At 46.9% G+C, this 17484-nt stretch overlaps 1 protein-coding gene across 1 annotated transcript in view; it reads left to right on the plus strand.

Moving 5' to 3' along the window:
- Positions 1 to 2334: 2334 nt before the first annotated feature.
- The window catches only part of LOC138287090 (olfactory receptor 5AP2-like), a 58049-nt gene continuing 42899 nt past the window's right edge, over positions 2335 to 17484 (plus strand). The window contains exons 1-3 of the mRNA XM_069227453.1: positions 2335 to 3246; positions 11021 to 11032; positions 16144 to 16245. Of these exons, the coding sequence (XP_069083554.1) occupies positions 2335 to 3246; positions 11021 to 11032; positions 16144 to 16245 (1026 nt within the window). The remainder of the gene's footprint in view (positions 3247 to 11020; positions 11033 to 16143; positions 16246 to 17484) is intronic.

The raw sequence follows: 17484 nt of genomic DNA on the forward strand, positions 1-17484 counted from the left end.
CTAACTATTGTGATTTTCACTATTTGCACTGGTTTCTAACTGTTTTGACAACTGTTTCTGCATGCTAGTGCATGTGTATTACTTAGCTCCTAAGGAAGTATAGTCTCTATGGTGTTTCTGTCATTTGTGTCACCAAAATAAAGTACCTTTATTTTTGTAACACTGAGTTACCTCATTCATGTGTGTGAGTACTGTTTGGCTACAGTGGTGTTGCATGAGCTTTGTATGTCTCCTAGTTTAGCCTTGGCTGTTCAGGTATAGCTAAACCTACAGAGCCTGGCTTCTAGACACTGCCTACATTTCACTAATAAGGGATAACTGGTCCTGGTATAAGGTGTAAGTACCTTAGGTACCCACTACAAACCAGGCTAGCCTCCTACAGCTTGTAAAACAGTGTAACCTTCTCAAGTGAAATTAAGCACAGCTTATTTCTAAGAATGAGAATCTCCATATTTTTTCTATTGCGGTCTTCAGTATTTTTACACAACACATACCTTTAACCTTTACACAAAAACACATTTGCTGCACAGTAAATAACTATGACAGTTTGAGTTGTTTTGCATCATGCAAAAACAAGCACACAACTTTAATAAATTTAGCTGCTAGTGGCTGAACTTACTGATCATATTGCAATTGCAATTCTCTTTTTCACTTGGACGCCAAAATATTCGATGCACAGCTTGTTCAGCGGCGAGAAAAACACCGCACACCGGCGCTGATTGAATCGACGCCTTCAGGACGACCGGAACTTCGACGCACGGCCTCGCAAGGACAACGCCGCCTGACTTCCAGAGGATAAATCGACACAACGCCTGCTGTGAGAGCGAAACTTCGACGCACAGCCCCGCAGAACGACGTGCGGCCGGAAAACAAGCAGGAGAATCCACTCACAGACCCTGGACATGTGGTAATCCCCCGGCCCATAAAAAGAGACTGTCCGCTCGCCGGAAAACGATGCACGACTTCCCCGCGTGAAAAATAACGACGCAAGTCCGTGTGTGCTGGGGAGAAATCGACGCACACCCTATGTTTCCACGTATCTCTTTTTCTGTGGCCCTTTGCAGAGTTTTTCCACTCCAAACCAGGTACTTTGTGCTTGAAAGATACTTTGTTTGCTTTTTAAAGACTTAAGACACTTTATATCACTTTTCAGTGATATCTTTACAAATTCACATTGCAACTTTATTCGTTTTGACCTACAATTATCCTGATAAATATTAGATATTTTTCTAAACACTGTGTGGTGTATTTTTGTGGGGCTATATGGTGGTATTGTATGATTTACTGCACAAATACTTTACACATTGCCTTCTAAGTTAAGCCTGACTGCTCGTGTCAAGCTACCAGAGGGTGGGCACAGGCTAATTTTGGATTGTGTGTGACTTACCCTGACTAGAGTGAGGGTTCTTGCTTGGACAGAGGGTAACCTGACTGCCAACCAAAAAACCCATTTCTAACAATACCACTTGCAAATAGAATAGAGTGCCACTTTCATGCCTCCTCCTAAAGGTGATTTTGCAAGTTTTGTACAAGGTTTTTCATGAGATGGAAAGTTCCTAATGAGCTTAGCACACCATAAAAAAGGTATTTTGCAGTCACAGTATCTTAATTTCCTAACTGTACGTTTAGATTGCGCATAAGGCCTTACGCTCAACCAAACCAGAAAGGCCACATTTTTTTGAACTCTAGCTCCAAATCTCATCTCTAATAACTCAGAGAGATAACAAATGAAATGATTTGTTAGATTTTCTTACATGGTATTAATGTTTCGGTTAAGAAGGATCAGTTCAACTTGAGTAATGTTTTGTTGTGGCAGAATGTCACAGGAGGCTGACCAACAATCACAAGAGTAGTTTTACTTTCAACAAAATAGGCTTATTCTCCAGACTGGAGGTAACAAGGATAATTCATGTAACATTATTTGTGGTTGATAAAATTCATTTCTGAGGCAGATTTAGAAAATGAGATAAGTTATCATAATTCTGTTTTTTTTAAGGCATTGATTTTTTGCGCAAGTAAGGGTAATAAAGACATTTTAATGCAGCTTTTGGCAAACTCTTTTAAGATATTGACTCATCAAGAATCCATTTGGCCAAGTTCAAATCCTGAGTTCACCATACAACCTGTAATGTGCATGCAACATTTAAATGCATTATTAACTGATTGTTTCATGTGCCTATTAGGTAAATGGGAAAATGTGTATACATTTGTGAATAATGCTTAGGTGAAAACTATTTTGAGAACTGCTATCTGCTTTGCTCTTTGACTTTTCTATATGATATGCTATGATAATAATAAAATATATGTTCTTAACAGGTCCTAATCTCTGGATCAATGAAAGAACGAAACTGGACATCAGTGAAAGAATTTATTCTCCTCGGTCTCACTGATGAACCAAAACTGCAAATTCCACTCTTCATACTGTTCCTTCTATTTTATATCCTCACGCTTCTGGGCAATATTAGTATTGTGGCATTGGTCACAATATGTCCTCATCTTCACACCCCTATGTATTTTCTTCTAAGCAATTTAGCTTTTGTAGATTTAACTTATGTCTCAGTTATCACACCCAAGATGTTGGTCAATTTCCTCTCAGAGACTAAGGCTATTTCTCGACATGCTTGCATGATGCAGTTGTTTTTCTTCTCTTTTATGGGAAGTACAGATGTCTTTCTCCTAGCGGCAATGGCCTATGACCGCTATGTGGCAATCTGTAATCCTTTGCTTTATGTTGCTATTATGACAAAAAATACATGCCTATGCCTTTCAGGTGGGGCATATTCAGTTGCCTTCATGAATGCAGTGGTTCACACGAGTTGTATGTTCAGGTTGTCTTTCTGTGGACCAAATAAGATCACCCATTTCTACTGTGATGTCCCTCCTCTGCTCAAACTGTCCTGCTCAGACACTTTAATAAATGTATCAGTACTGGTTTCTGTGGCTGGCAGCTTCTTGATTTCTAGCTTTATCATTATTATTGTTTCTTACATTTACATAATGTCAGCTATCTTCAGGATTCTTTCATCTGAAGGGAGAAGCAGGGCATTTTCTACATGTTCTTCCCATTTTTTCTCAGTTGTCTTGTTCTATGGGACTGTCTTCTTCATGTATCTTAGACCCAACTCTGTTTACTCCATGGATCAGGACAGAGTGGCTTCAGTGTTCTATACTGTGGTGATTCCCATGTTAAATCCCCTGATTTATGCCCTTAGAAATCAGGAGATCATAGGGGCACTAAAAAACATCATCTTAAGAAAGCGCCCATGACACAAAATGTATTATTGTGAAACGGTCAATATCCTGCTCAATTTTATTAATGAGGACAATATTTAGCAATAGACTAGATTGTATACAAGGGAGTCACACATATCTGTGTCTTTATAAGTGTGTGTACCTCTATGAACATATATACATGGATATTATACATATTACAGTGAATGTAACAATATTCATAACATTTTCAAATCAAGTCTAATATTTTATTGTGATATAATTTATGTTAAGTTCTGCTAAGAAAATGTAATGCTTCTGGTATTTTTTGGGATGTCATAAATGGTATGCTTGGTAATCTATGTATTTGTAAGACATGTTTTTTTGTACATGTATGTCAATGTGACATTAGGTAGACATGCTCTCTTATTCACATATACATTATCTTGGTATTCAATACAGATTGCATTCCACTGCATAATGGAATTAATGTATCCATCCTGAGTTATGCATGTAATATGATTCTTGGGGTGCTTATTTTCCTAAACACACCGCTGGCTGCCCCACAGGCTTGCTTCATGAGAAGAAAGGGATATGCTGCCTAGGATTTCTATTAGAATTGTTCAGTGTGGGATAGTTTGCTATAGGGCAAACAGGATGTCCTGCAAAAGTAGGAAGGGTTGCCTCTGGGTTCGTTTTCCTCACTGGTTAGAAAGCATCTAGGATTCACCCCACCAATGACAAAAATAATCATACAAAAGTGAAATCTCAGCCACGACTCAGCAGAAGACGTCCTGGACTTGCGGAAGAGGATTGGATCTGCTTTCTGAAACCCGTGAGTAAGAGTGAATGGATGGACCTTACACCGCTTGTACTCAGGAAAAAAAAAATAGACTTCAAAAGGCAGTTGACTGACCTCCTGTGTAGCTAGAGAGACATCAAACGATGAAAGAGGTGTTTTTTTTGGACGAGTCAGTTACCACATGCAACGTGAAGAGGACTGGACCTTGGTGGTGGCAATTGCTGGTGTTATTTTCTGACCCCCAAATGCATACAGCCTTAGTGGTGTCCATAAGAAGGTATTCTGATAACTGAAAACATTCTTGACTTTATAAAATTTCACACTTTCTAACTGCTGGAGGTCCAGCCAGGGTGCAACCTCACTGAGTAGAAAAATCAATATGGCCCCACTCAGAGCATCGTGCTGCCTCAAAATCTAGTTCAGTGGGCTTATGCAACAGGTTTATCTGAATTTGGTCCAACCTTACCAAATGCAGCCAGTGTCCTTGCCCGACTGGAGGAATGCGAGCTTTGAAAAATTACCTAAGTCCAAAGGTAGAAATCTTGATGAGTCCTAGGTGCTAAACGAATCCATACTCAAGAGGATAGCCCAAGTCACAAAATGTGATCTATCTCACTTTTAGCCTCTCTTGCCAATACCAATGGTTTCATTGGGACCTGGCTTAATGCCTATCTATCTGCGAAGAGACGTCACCAGATACAGCCTGCTGGAGGACTCTAACTTACAATTCAGATACTAATTCCAAAGGTAAAACTTTGATCAGGACAAACCTGCTTGGCATTTCTGGCCCACATTCTATTGAAGTCAATATGAAATAGTGACTTAGGGCCTGATTTAGAGTTTGGTGGAGGGGTTACTCTGTCACACACGTGATGAATCCCATCCTCTGTATTACAAGTTCCATAGGCTATAATGGAGTTGTAATATGGCGGATGGGATATCCATCATGTTTGTGATGGAGTAGCCCCCTCTGCCAAACTCTAAATCAGGCCCTAAGTCCCAGTTACCCACAAACAGTAGTTTCTATTGCCAGTTTACCTTTTCTTGGTGCCTTTTCATTACAATTATTATCTCTGTTTCCCTTTATAGGGTTTTTGGCATTTTGTTATAATTTTACAGTTTTCCATTTCTGAATTGGAGTGGAATTTTTTGTAGGTTGATTTTTTACCATTCAACTGTTTTGATAAGTCTAAATGCTTAACATATTTTCTTTGATATAAACTTTTCTCCTTTGTGCCACAGCTACCAAAAGTTGTGCCCACATTTCAATTATTGAAACCTTTCTCTGGACCTAAAGGTTCAATGGTTTTATTACTTTCAGTGGACTACTTAATAATTTGCTTTTTCACAATTACAATTCATTGAAGGAAATGTTCTCTTACACAGCCTATAAAACATGTTCATGATGTTTTATTTACTGTGATAGAGATTTTTGTGCTTTGTAAATAATTATTTTAAAGCAGTAAACAGTGCTGTTCAATGGCATTGAGAACATAACCAACATCTAACATGGGTGTTGTCCTGTAGTTTTTTGACAACTTCCCATTCTGATACTAGTGAAAGTGAAGGCGTGAAGATGAAAAAATAGTGAAAAATATGAGTGAAAAGATAAAGAGCATATGGTGAAAAATGTGGATCATTAAACATACATTGTGGACTGCAAAACACGTACTGTCACTAGAATATTTCTTTTGCAAGTGCAGGTCTGGGGAGGAGTGATACTTCACCCTCATACAAAAAATTTCACTAGGCACCCCACTTCATTAAGAAAAGCAGCGCATAGTAACACAGTTAGAGAGCCATGTGTCTGCTTGGTTCTTAATTTGGACATCCATGTTATGCCTTTAGCTCTGTTTAGTTGTCACTTGAATTTATTTGAGATCAAAACGCTGTTTGATGTGATATTGTAGGATCTATACAGAGGTTTAAAAAACAGATACTTGCAGGAGTCACATTAAGGCCCTGATTACAACCCTGGCGGTCGGTGATAAAGTGGCAGTAACACCGCCAACAGGCCAGCGGTAAAAAAAAGGGAATCATGACCACAGCAGAAACCGCCAAAACAGACAGCCACTTTAACACACCGACCGTCATGGCGGTAACAACAAACACCGCTGCGGTAACCACCAACAGCCAGGCAGAAGACAATATACCACCCACAGCATTACAACAGGCCTATCTGCCAGCTTTTCCGGGGCAGTACCAACGGCATCAGAAGCACGGCGGAAACAGTACTCTGAAGGGAAACGACTCAACTCTTGACACTCAAGGAAGAACCACAACGCCATGGAGCCCGAGCTGCACTGTTTCCCAATCCTGGTGTACCTTCTCATACACCAGAAACACTAACGGCGGCAAAGACGACCACGGTGAGCACTGCACCTAGCACACAAGTGGAGGGGAGGAAAAAGAGAGTGACACACAGACATGCAACACGCAACACCCCCACCTACACCCCCATCCCATCATCACAAGCAAATGCTACAACATTACATATACACCCTGTAACCCTCAGGAATAATGCAAGGACAAAAGGAATAGATTAAAATGATTGTAATAGTACAGTTTCAGATATATGCGTCCTTTAACAATAAACAGTATGTACAATATATACAATATATACAAAAGGAGGGACAATGCCCACTAAAAAATTTCTGTTGTCCATGGGGCCATAACACATGGGCCAAGGCCACACTTGACTCCTGCCTCAATACGGAGAGAACACTGCAGGGGCATCAGGTCAAAAAAACACACGCACCTCAGGGGGATGGGGAATGGGGGGCACCTCAGCTGGAAGATTGTACAATCCCACTGCTTGGTCCTGGTGGGTGCAAAGCCACAGTCTCTCAAGTGGGTGGGTTGCCCACTGTGTGGTCCTGGGGAGTGCAAATCCACAGTCTCTCAAGTGGGTGGTTTGCCCACAGCCTGGTCCTGGGGAGTGCAAAGCCACAGTCTCTCAAGTGGGTGGTTTGCCCACTGCTTGGTCCTGGGAGTGCAAAGCCACAGTCTCTCAAGTGGGTGGTTTGCCCACTTCTTGGTCGTGGGGAGAGCAAACCCACAGCCTCTCAAGTGGGTGGTTTGCCCACTGCCTGGTCCTGGGGAGTGCAAAGCCACTGTCTCTCAAGTGGGTGGTTTGACACTGCTTGGTCCTGGGGAGTGCAAAGCCACAGTCTCTCAAGTGGATGACTTTTCCACTGGTTCTGGAGGGGGCTTTGTGCCCGGTGTGCTTCATCCTGCCAAGGAGGGGGTGAGTGGATGCCTTCTTCCACTGGTTCTGGAGGGGGCTTTGTGCCCACTGTGCTTCATCCTGCCAGGAGGGGGTGAGTGGATGCCTTCTTCCACTGGTTCTGGAGGGGGCTTTGTGCCCAGTGTGCTTCATGATGGATGGGGTAAGGTCACAGTCTCTCACTTGGGGTGCTGCAGGGGCTAGGACGCAGTGCAGCCCATGTAGTCACTACTACACACTGCTCGCCGGCGGTGATGGCTGCTCAGTGGATGTCAGTTGCGCTGCAGGTGGCGGTGCTGTCAGTGGTGGTGGTAGCCTCCAGGCCTTCACCTGCAGCCTCAGACGGCTGCCCACTGGGGCGGCTGCTGCTGGCAGTGGTGCTGCTAGTGGCAGGGCAGGTGGTGGTGCTGGCCACGGTGCAGGTGGCAGTGCTGCCCGCAGTGCAGGTAGCAGTACTGGCCACAGTGGTGGTAGACTCCAGGCCTTTACCCGCAGTCTCGGACGGCTGCCCACGAAAGCTGCTGCTGCTGCAGTGGTGCTGCTGGCGGCAGGGCAGGTGGCGGTGCTGGCCACGGTGCAGGTAGCAGTGCTGGCAGTGGCGGTGGTAGCCTCCAGGTCTTCACCTGTAGCCTTGGACGGGTGAAGTGCCATGGCTGGTGTTGTGTGCCCCTTCCTGCCCCTGGCAGATGGTGGTGTCTCCTTGCTTCTGCCAGCTGGTGTCTTTTTCTTGCCCTTGCTGGCTGGTGGTGCCTCCTTCCCCTTGCTGGCTGGCGTACCCTTCTTGGCCTTGGCAGGTGGTGCTGGCACACTGGCTGGGATGACGGGTGCCTCCTTGGAGCCTCTCACACCTGCAGTAGCTTCAGAAACCACAGTGGCCATGGACTGGGTGGTTGAGGTGCTGGGCTGGGTTCTGGCCACCCTGGCCTGAAGTGAAGGAAGGAGGAGTTAGGAAATAGGTCAATGGTGGCAAAGAAAAGCTTCTTAGGGACACTGGGGCAGGAAGAGGGTAAAGGTTTGGGTGTGGAGGAAGAGGGAGTGGTTGTAGGAGGTGGCTGTGTTTGGGTGCAGGTGCAGGAGCTGGATGCTGTTGTGAGGTGGATGGCTGTTGGGTGTCTCAGTGCTTGCGTTTGTGTACTTTGGGAGGAGGGGGTCACAGACACAGTGGGAGATGACACAGGAGACGTGTGCATGGATGTGGGGGTGGTGACTGCCAGTGAGTGGCGTGTAGTGATAGGCGTGCTGGTGATGGAGGTAGTGGATAAGGATGTAGTACATGCAGGTGTGAGTGGAGATGCTACTAGGAGGGAGGTGGACGAGGAGGAGAAGGGGACACAGTGGAACAGTGGATGTTGTTGTATCTGCATGTAGATGGTGCTTGTGTGAGTGCCTGTGAGATGAAGTGTGGTGTTTGTTTTTGCCTGAGCCACTTCTGTGTGTTGATTTGGGTAATTGCTGGTCTGAAGGTGTGCTTGGGATAGGCAGGGGTTGAGGGATTGGGACTGGGTAGAGGAAGTTGGAGGGGGAAGGCTGGAGACAGGGACAATGGCTGCCATCTTTGAGTTGGCCAGAGCCTGGAATGCTCTCTGTTGGGCCGCCATGCTGGAGTGAATACCTCCAGGTATGCATTTGTTGGTTGCAAATGCCCTGCTAGACCCTGGATGGCATTCAGTATGGTTGACTGCCCAACAGAGAGGGATCTCAGGAGGTCAATAGCATCCTCACTGAGAGCAGCAGGGATGACTGGGGCAGGGCCTGAGGTGCCTGGGGCAAAGGAGATGTCCACCCTCCTGGGTGAGCGGGCACGGGAAACACGCTGAGGGGCTGCTGTGAAGAGGGTGCTGGTACGGGGGTGGCGGCTGTACATGTGGCTGGGGTGGGCACAGAGGTATCTGCCACTGCCAGGGAGCTTCCATCGGAGGAGGTGTCGCTGACGGTACTGTGTCCTCCTGTGTCCGTCGTGGTGCTCTCCTCACCCTCCGTCCCACTGGCGCCCTCACCGTCAGTGGATTCGGCCTCCAGGCCCATGTGGGATGCAGCGCCCTCCGTCGCCGGTGCCTCTGCTCCTCCGCCAGATGATGCTATTGTACACATGGACAGGGTGACAAAACAAAAAGGGGGAGGGAGACAGTGGATACACTTGGTTAATGCCAGCAACAAAACTACCTTTGGCATACACAATTCACAGAGAACAGCCCTATGCACTAGGCCATGCACTACCAGTTACAATGCAAGTCACCAGGCCATGGGGTACAATGCTTAACACCATTAGCTGCACACCTGAAACCCACAGGACCCTGCACAGTAGTAGATGCCCACTAACATTATTGGGATTGGAGTGCATCTGAGGTTGCCCATCATTGAACCTACCCTGCCATGTTCACCCTGGCCTACGGGTACCCACAGCCCACATCCCCCACCCAGGGAACACCTTAACACGCACAAAGTCATGTTTCTGAATCTGTACTCACCCCCTTGTGGCTTCTGTGATCCAACTCCGGATAGGCCACTGCCAGAATGCGGAACATCAGAGCGGTCAGAGTCCGACGGGCACCCCTTCCCCGTTGGGAGGCCAGCCCCAGCTGGGCTCTGCCGTCTTCCTTGCCCAGCGGTGCAGGTCCTCCCAACATTTGCAGCAGTGGGTACTCTGCCCATCAAAGACCCCCAGGGTCTGCACCTCCTTGGCGATGGCACTGCAGAAAAAATACAGCAGGAAAGGTATTAGTCATACTGTCCGGAGTGTTGTACACCTGGCCCACCATATCCCCCTCATCCCCTTACGCACATACATTGAACACCATACATACAACACTCTGCCCAGGACCCCTCAGACCACCCCACATGAGGCTTACACACACAGCAATCCATACATTCATGCCCCATGCATCATGCTCACAGTGTACTCACCTGTTTGTCAGGAGGACAATAGAGTAAAGGGTACTGGGGTAGGACCCTATCCACCAGTCTCTCCAACTCCTCTGAAGTGAAGGCAGGAGCCCTTTCCCCAGAGACTGGAGCCATTGTTGCTTCCAGACACAGCAGCACTTGCAGTGTAGGCCCTCTCCTGTTGAAAGTCAGGTAGTAAGTGAGTGAACAGATAGAAAATGCGGTCATGTCCATGGCTGTGCGTACCATCACCACTGCCGTACATCGCCATTGGCTTCTGGAACCCATAGGCCCCAATGATAACAAATGTGGTGTTGCACGGAGGTCGTCGACCGCCGACCACAATGGCGCACAAGGCCAGTGAAATTACATCATTTCCACTTGTCCCTCCTCACAGGTCAGGCAGCCGGCATTTCAGGGGGGCACAGGCCATGGCACCTAACTGCCTCACAGCAGACATTGGCACATCAAATGACTTACGAGTTCACATACTTTTTCTGTGAAGCAAAAATTGCATATTAATCTGAGAGTATGTATGAATATGACCTTCTTCTCACTGTTTTTCACCCTAGAGTTCAACCACTGAGAATGAATAGGAGATGGAGACATCCCCCCATGTACAGACCCCTGGTGAACCTGGCGACAATGGAGGGCAGGCACATTATCCTGACCTACAGACTTGATAGGGCCACAATCCAAGAACTGTGTGCCCAATTGGAGCCAGACCTGATTTCAGCTATCCGCCACCCCACAGGTATCCCCCCTTTAGTGCAGGTCCTGTCAGTGCTCCATTTCCTGGCAAGTGGTTCCTTCCAAGCGACAGTGGCCATGGCATCAGGGATGTCACAGCCTATGTTCTCAACATGCTGCCCAGAGTGTTATCTGCCCTGATGAAACACATGCACAGCTACATTGTTATCCCCCAGGTGGAGGACTTGGCCACAGTGAAGGCTGACTTCTATGCAATGGGACATACCCCCAACATCATTGGTACCATTGATGGTACACATATTGCATTTGTTCCTGCCCAGAGAAATGTACAGGTGTTCAGAAATCGAAAAAGCTTTCACTCTCTGAATGTGCAGATGGTGTGTTTGGCAGACCAGTACATCTCCCATGTCAATGCAAAGTATCCTGGCTTTGTGCATGATGTCTTTATCTTGAGGAATAGCAGCATCCCATATGTGATGTCTCAACTCCAGAGGCACAGGGTGTGGCTAATAGGGGAGCCCATGTTCCCCACACAGTTGATGTAGGTATATGGGTGTGGTTAGCCCAACCTCTCATGGCTACTGACCCCAGTGAGAAAAGCCAGGACAAGGGCAGAGGAACGTTACAATGAGGCACCTGGGTGCGCAAGGAGGATCATTGAGCGAACCATTGGCCTCCTGAAGGCCAGATTCTGGTGCCTCCATCTGACAGGTGGATCCCTGTACTACTCACCCAAGAAGGTGTGCCAGATCATTGTTCCATATTGCATGTTGCACAACCTGGCCTTGAGACACCAAATGCCTTTTCTGCAGGAGGATGAGCCTGGGGATAGTCGTGTGGCAGTAGTGGAGCTTTTGGACAGTGACGAAGAGGAGGCAGAGGAATGTGGACAACAGAATTACACTAATTCAAAAGTACCTCCAGTAACACACAGGTAAGACACTGTGGCCCTCATTACGAGCCTGGCGGTCTGTGACCGCCAGGCTCGCGGTTGGCGGGAGCACCGCCGACAGCCTGGCGGTGCCCCTTAGGGCATTCTGACCGCGGCGCTTTGGCCGCGGTCAGTGCAGGAAAACCGGCGGTCTCCCGCCGGTTTTCCGCTGCCCGTCAGAATCCTCCAAGGCGGCGCAGCATGCTGCGCCGCCTTGGGGATTCTGACACCCCCTACCGCCATCCTGTTCCTGGCGGTTCGCCCGCCAGGAACAGGATGGCGGTAGGGGGTGTCGCGGGGCCCCTGGGGGCCCCTGCAGTGCCCATGCCAATGGCATGGGCACTGCAGGGGCCCCCGTAAGAGGGCCCCGCTTGTATTTCACTGTCTGCATAGCAGACAGTGAAATACGCGACGGGTGCAGTAGCACCCGTCGCACCTTCCCACTCCGCCGGCTCGATTCCGAGCCGGCGTCCTCGTGGGAAGGTTGTTTCCCGCTGGGCTGGCGGGCGGCCTTAAGGCGGCCGCCCGCCTGCCCAGCGGGAAACTCAGAATGCCGGCCGCGGTCTTCAGACCGCGGTGCGGTATTCCTGCGGCGCAACTTTGGCGGGCGGCCTCCGCCGCCCGTCAAAGTTGTAATGAGGGCCTGTAACTTCACCTTCCATTACAGTTTTGTGTTGGACATTGTACATGGCAGCCTGCTTTCCCTATTTCTGTGGCCACTTACTGTACCCTTTGGCATCTCTACTTTCAGATCTCTGTGCCCCACTCGTGCTCCTGGTGTGTTTACTGCTGCCCACTACATGTCATACCTATGTAAATATTGCAGTACATTTGAATTGCAATGTTTACAGTTTGTTAAACTAATACATATTTCAAACAATTGACAGACTCCATACTTGTAATAATTTCAATGGTGTTTATTTCAGTGCTGAAAAGTAAATGGAGATGTGCAATGGGCTGGGTTGATGATGGAGGAAAGTCCAGGATAGAGATCAGTCTATTTGTATCACAGGTGCATTGTCCAAGGGGGCATTGGAAGTGAAGCAATCGCAGTTCAAGGTGGACAGGGTGACAGAGTGGGATACAAGGGCGACAATTAGGTGAGTCTTATTTCCTGGCAGGGGTCTTGGCAATGTTCTCTGGCTTCTGCCTGGATCGCAGGGACCGTTTGCAGGGTGGTTCTCCTTCTGCAGGGGGTGGGGTAGTTGTGGCCTGTTGTTCCTGTGGCATGGCCTCCTGTACACTAGCATCGGTGGAAGTGGAGGGCTGTTCTTCGGTGTGGCTAGTGTCAGGGGCCCATTGGTGTGCCAATGCCTCCCTCATGGTGTTGGCCATATCTGCCAGCACCCCTGCAATGGTGACCAGGGTGGTGTGGATGTCCCTCAGGTCCTCCTGATCCCTAAGTACTGTCCCTCCTGCAGCCACTGGGTCTCCTGCAACTTGGTCAGTATCTGGCCCATCGTCTCCTGGGAATGGTGGTATGCTCCCAGGATGTTGGTGAGTGCCTTGTAGAGAGTCGGTTCCCTGGGCCTGTCCTCCCCCTGTTGCAGAGCAGTCCTCCAAGTTTCCCTGTTGTCCTGTGTCTCTGTCCCCTGAACCATGTGCCCACTGCCACTGACCCCAGGTCCCTGATCGTCCTGTGTTTGTGGGGTGTCCTGGGGTCCCTGTGGTGGTGGACACACTGCTGATTGATGTGTCCTGGGGACAGAGGGATGGGCCCACTAGGTGAGTGCTGTGGTGGTGTTTCCTGAGGGGGAGGGCTCAGTCGTGGTATGGGACTGTGCCTGGGTATACAACTGTCTGGAGGTCCCTGATCGGCCATGTTGGTCATCCAGATCCAGGCAAGCAGAGCTGCTGGCCTCACTGTGGACCTCTTCTGGGGGACTGGTTGTTGCTGGCACCTCCTCTTCAGTGACGTTGGGTGTGGGACCTGTGGGGATGTAAATGCAATGTTATTGTTTCTGCGTGTGCCATCTTGTGCATGGGTGTGTTGGCCTGTATGGTTGTGACTGCCTTGTCAACTTTGCCTTGTGTGAGTAGTTGTTTTGTGGGCTAGGCGACTCTCTCTAGTGTGCATGCTGTGGTGATGGGTGTCCATGCAGGGCTGTGAGTGGTGTCCATGCTTTATTGTTGAATGCAGTGCTGGGTATTGGGATGGGTGGGTTGTGATGGTGGGATGTGTGGGAGGTGGTGGAGTGATGGGAGTGAGGGTGAGGGTGGGGGTATGTGATGGCATGCAGGTAGTGGGCTGATAGTGGACTTGACTTACCAGAGTCCAGTCCTCCTGCTACTCCTGCCAGGCCCTCAGGATGCAGTATTGCAAATACTTGCTCCTCCCATGTTGTTAGTTGTGGGGGAGGAGGTGGGGGTCCATCGCCAGTCCTCTGTACAGCTATCTGGTATCTTGCAACCACGGAACATACCTTCCCCCGTAGGTTTTTCTACCTCTTCCTGATGTTATCCCTTGTTCTGGGGTGCTGTCCCACGGCTTTGACCCTGTCCACGACTCTCTGCCATAGCTACATCTTCCATGCAATAGATCTCTGCTGCACCTGTGATCCAAATAGCTTTGTATCTACCCAGATGATTTCCTCCACCATGACCCGTAGCTCCTCCTCAGCGAACCTGGGGTGTCTTTGTGGTGCCATGGGCGTAGTGTGAGTGGTGTGTGTGAGGGTGTGTGGGGTGATGTGTTGGGGTGTGTCCTGTGAGGTGCATGGATGGTGTATGTGTGATGGTGTTTTGTGGCTCACATCCAGTGGGTGCTCCTGGCTTGTATCTCTCTCACTTGGCAAAATCTTTGGGTCGTAAAGGGTTGTGGGTAGTGTGGGTGTGTGTTTTATATTGATGTGGGTGTGCGGGTGTGGTGTGTATATGTGTGTCAGGTATGTGTATTTTGAATTGTCCAATGTGGCGTTGTTTTGTATGTGTGTGTGTATTTTGAGTGTGGCGGTCTGTACTGCCAATGGTTTACCGCGGTTGAATAACCGCCACAGTGATTCATGGGTCATGATGCTGTGGGCGTATTGCTGTTGGCATAACTTGTGGGTTTTGATACCGTCAGTTTATCACTGACCTTTGGGCTGGCGGACTTGTGTGTGTGTCTGCATAGTGGCGGATTTCTATGTGTGGGTCATAATATGGGTAGCGGTATACCACCGCGGTAACGGTATGCTGGCGGCAGTCAGCATCGCGGTAAGAGGCACTTACCACCAATGTCATAATGAGGGCCAACGTGTTTTGGACCCTATCCTAAAATAGAAGGAAGCATGAAGAAGGAGTGGTGAAGATGGGTGGACACCATCAAGAGGATAAAGGCATGATTCACAATGAGTATGGGTCCAGACCCGGTGAGGTAGTGTTTGAGGTAATTCACCAATTTATTGATATTTTCAGGATCCATTGCAGAAGCAGCACAAAAGTCAATTGAATCTCTGCTGCCTGTGAAACTGATCCATAATTGGAAGTACCAAAAAGGGTTGTGCCACACCCAGAAGAGTAAGGAAATATAACTATAAAACTATACATTTTGGCAGTCAGCTAAGCGGAGCTGAAGCCATTAGTAAAATCTTATACTCCCCAGCCACATTACTTTTCTTTCACTAACCTTTGACTATACTAAGCTGTATGAAAAGTTTGCTTTGCTTCTCAACAGAAGAGGTTGCACACAATTCCAGTGAATATAGGGCTTTCTTGCCATCTAGTGCTCTAAATAAAGTTACACATGCTATATTCCTAAATTAATATGCAATAGTAATGATGACACCCATATATATTTATGTTCCACCCCAAACACAGTGGTATTTGTTGAAGCATTCATTAAGTGGGATGCATTCACGTTCAAGGAATGGAGGAATAACATTCATAAGTCACCAGATACCCACGCAACCAGTTGTTAAATTGTGCGGTGCATAATAAGGGGCCCCACTGACTCTCATTTTAATGGATGGGTTTTTTCTTAACAGACCGTTATGTGTGTAAACAGTGCAAAACTGATGCTGTTCTGCTTATATCCTGAGAGAAAATGACAGAAAGACAGGTGTATATGTGTGTGTTTATGTGTATGTGTTTGTGAGTGCGTGTGTGTGTGTGTGTATGTGTGTGCATGTGCATGCATGCACACACATCCATGCTTGTGATTCAGGTGGTTCAGTACTAGCGACCTTTAAAAACAGATTTTGAAATAAATCTTTCAAGTGCTAGCAAACACAATGATAACTTTCTGACAATCTGGGCAAGAGCTGTTAGTTATACCTTTACTATTAAATTCCACACGTTTTCTCTTCATGGTGCAAGGTATATATGTCACTATTTTGTAAGAGAATTTTCTTTTCTCAGGTATATTTCTACCATTCTGCTTTTCATATCAATCTTGTTTAGGACCCACTGCAAACTGGTTTACCTATAAGTGTCAGCGATAGTTCAGGAAGCGGATTGAATGTCTGCACAACTGTGAACTCTGGCACTGAGGCTGAAGGTATTGTGAGTTACTGACTGCACTAGTCATTACACAATGCATATTTTTATTCTATATGCCTCAGTGTAGAGTTTGTAGACTAATGGTCACATATTTGTTAATTTTAACTATGATTTTTTGTCGAAATGTATGAAGGAATTACACACATAAAAAAGATAAGCACCAAGGAAAAACATTTTCTGGGGGAGAACCACCAATTGACCTTACCCTTTGGAAGACTGTCACCCTTGCTTTGATTGCTCACTGCATTCTAGCTTTAGCATTCTCTATGAAGGCAATGAAAGGTAACAGTGATGAAAGTGGGAAGCACAGTTAAGAGAAATTGGGCTAGAATCAAGGCCTGTGACAGGTAAGGGATCATCAATGATCAAAGTATACAGTCCAAGCAAAGATAACTATTAAAAGGACATATAAACGATTGTACAAAATGCAAAATATAAATACTGTCAAGGCAAATTGTCATCATATTAGTGAAAATAAATCTCATAACTCTATCCAACATCACCACTCCACAATCCTCGGAAGCTTCAGACTCAACAACTTCAAAAAGAAATGTAAAAAGAAAGACTTCTACTAAGACCAGCCAAAATGAAATTAATCATAATTTGGGGAATTTCCCATTACACTTGTTACACATAATTTCCAAAAATACATTTCACCACATCACATAATTATGCCCCATTTGTAGCAAAATGTTACAGTGAGCACTTGGTAATAACACAAATGGGCAGATTACCAGTGGCAGTTGCTGATAACACTTGTGTTTTCTGCTGATGGTTTTTGATAGCCTTAGGCCTCTGCTAACTGTGCTAAAGTGATTGGTGTCTTCCCCTAAAAATAGTGAAATTGGCTTGTACCTAATTCAAACATTTAATTTACTCATATGTCCGTAGAAAAGTGGTATTCCCTCTACCCGGCAACTGTAAATTAAATACTACTAGCATACATGCAGCACTCATTGTGCCCCCTACTTCTGTGGCCTTGTAAAACATGTCTCAGCCTGCCAATGCAGCCTGTGTGTGCAGTTTCAAACTACCATTTTGACTCTGCCAAATAAACCTTTTGCCACACCAAATCTACCTATTTAATGATTCTGGCACCCCTAGGGCAGGTTCTAAATAGTCCGTAGGGCATGGTTAAGTGAATTTAAAATGTTGGACATGCACTTTTAAATTTTACATGTCCTTAAATGTGTTTTTCACTACTGCAAAGCCCATAGGCTAACAATTGGTTTACTAATTACA

This window comes from Pleurodeles waltl, chromosome 4_1, assembly GCF_031143425.1.
Source record: "Pleurodeles waltl isolate 20211129_DDA chromosome 4_1, aPleWal1.hap1.20221129, whole genome shotgun sequence".
NCBI classification, from domain to species: domain Eukaryota; kingdom Metazoa; phylum Chordata; class Amphibia; order Caudata; family Salamandridae; genus Pleurodeles; species Pleurodeles waltl.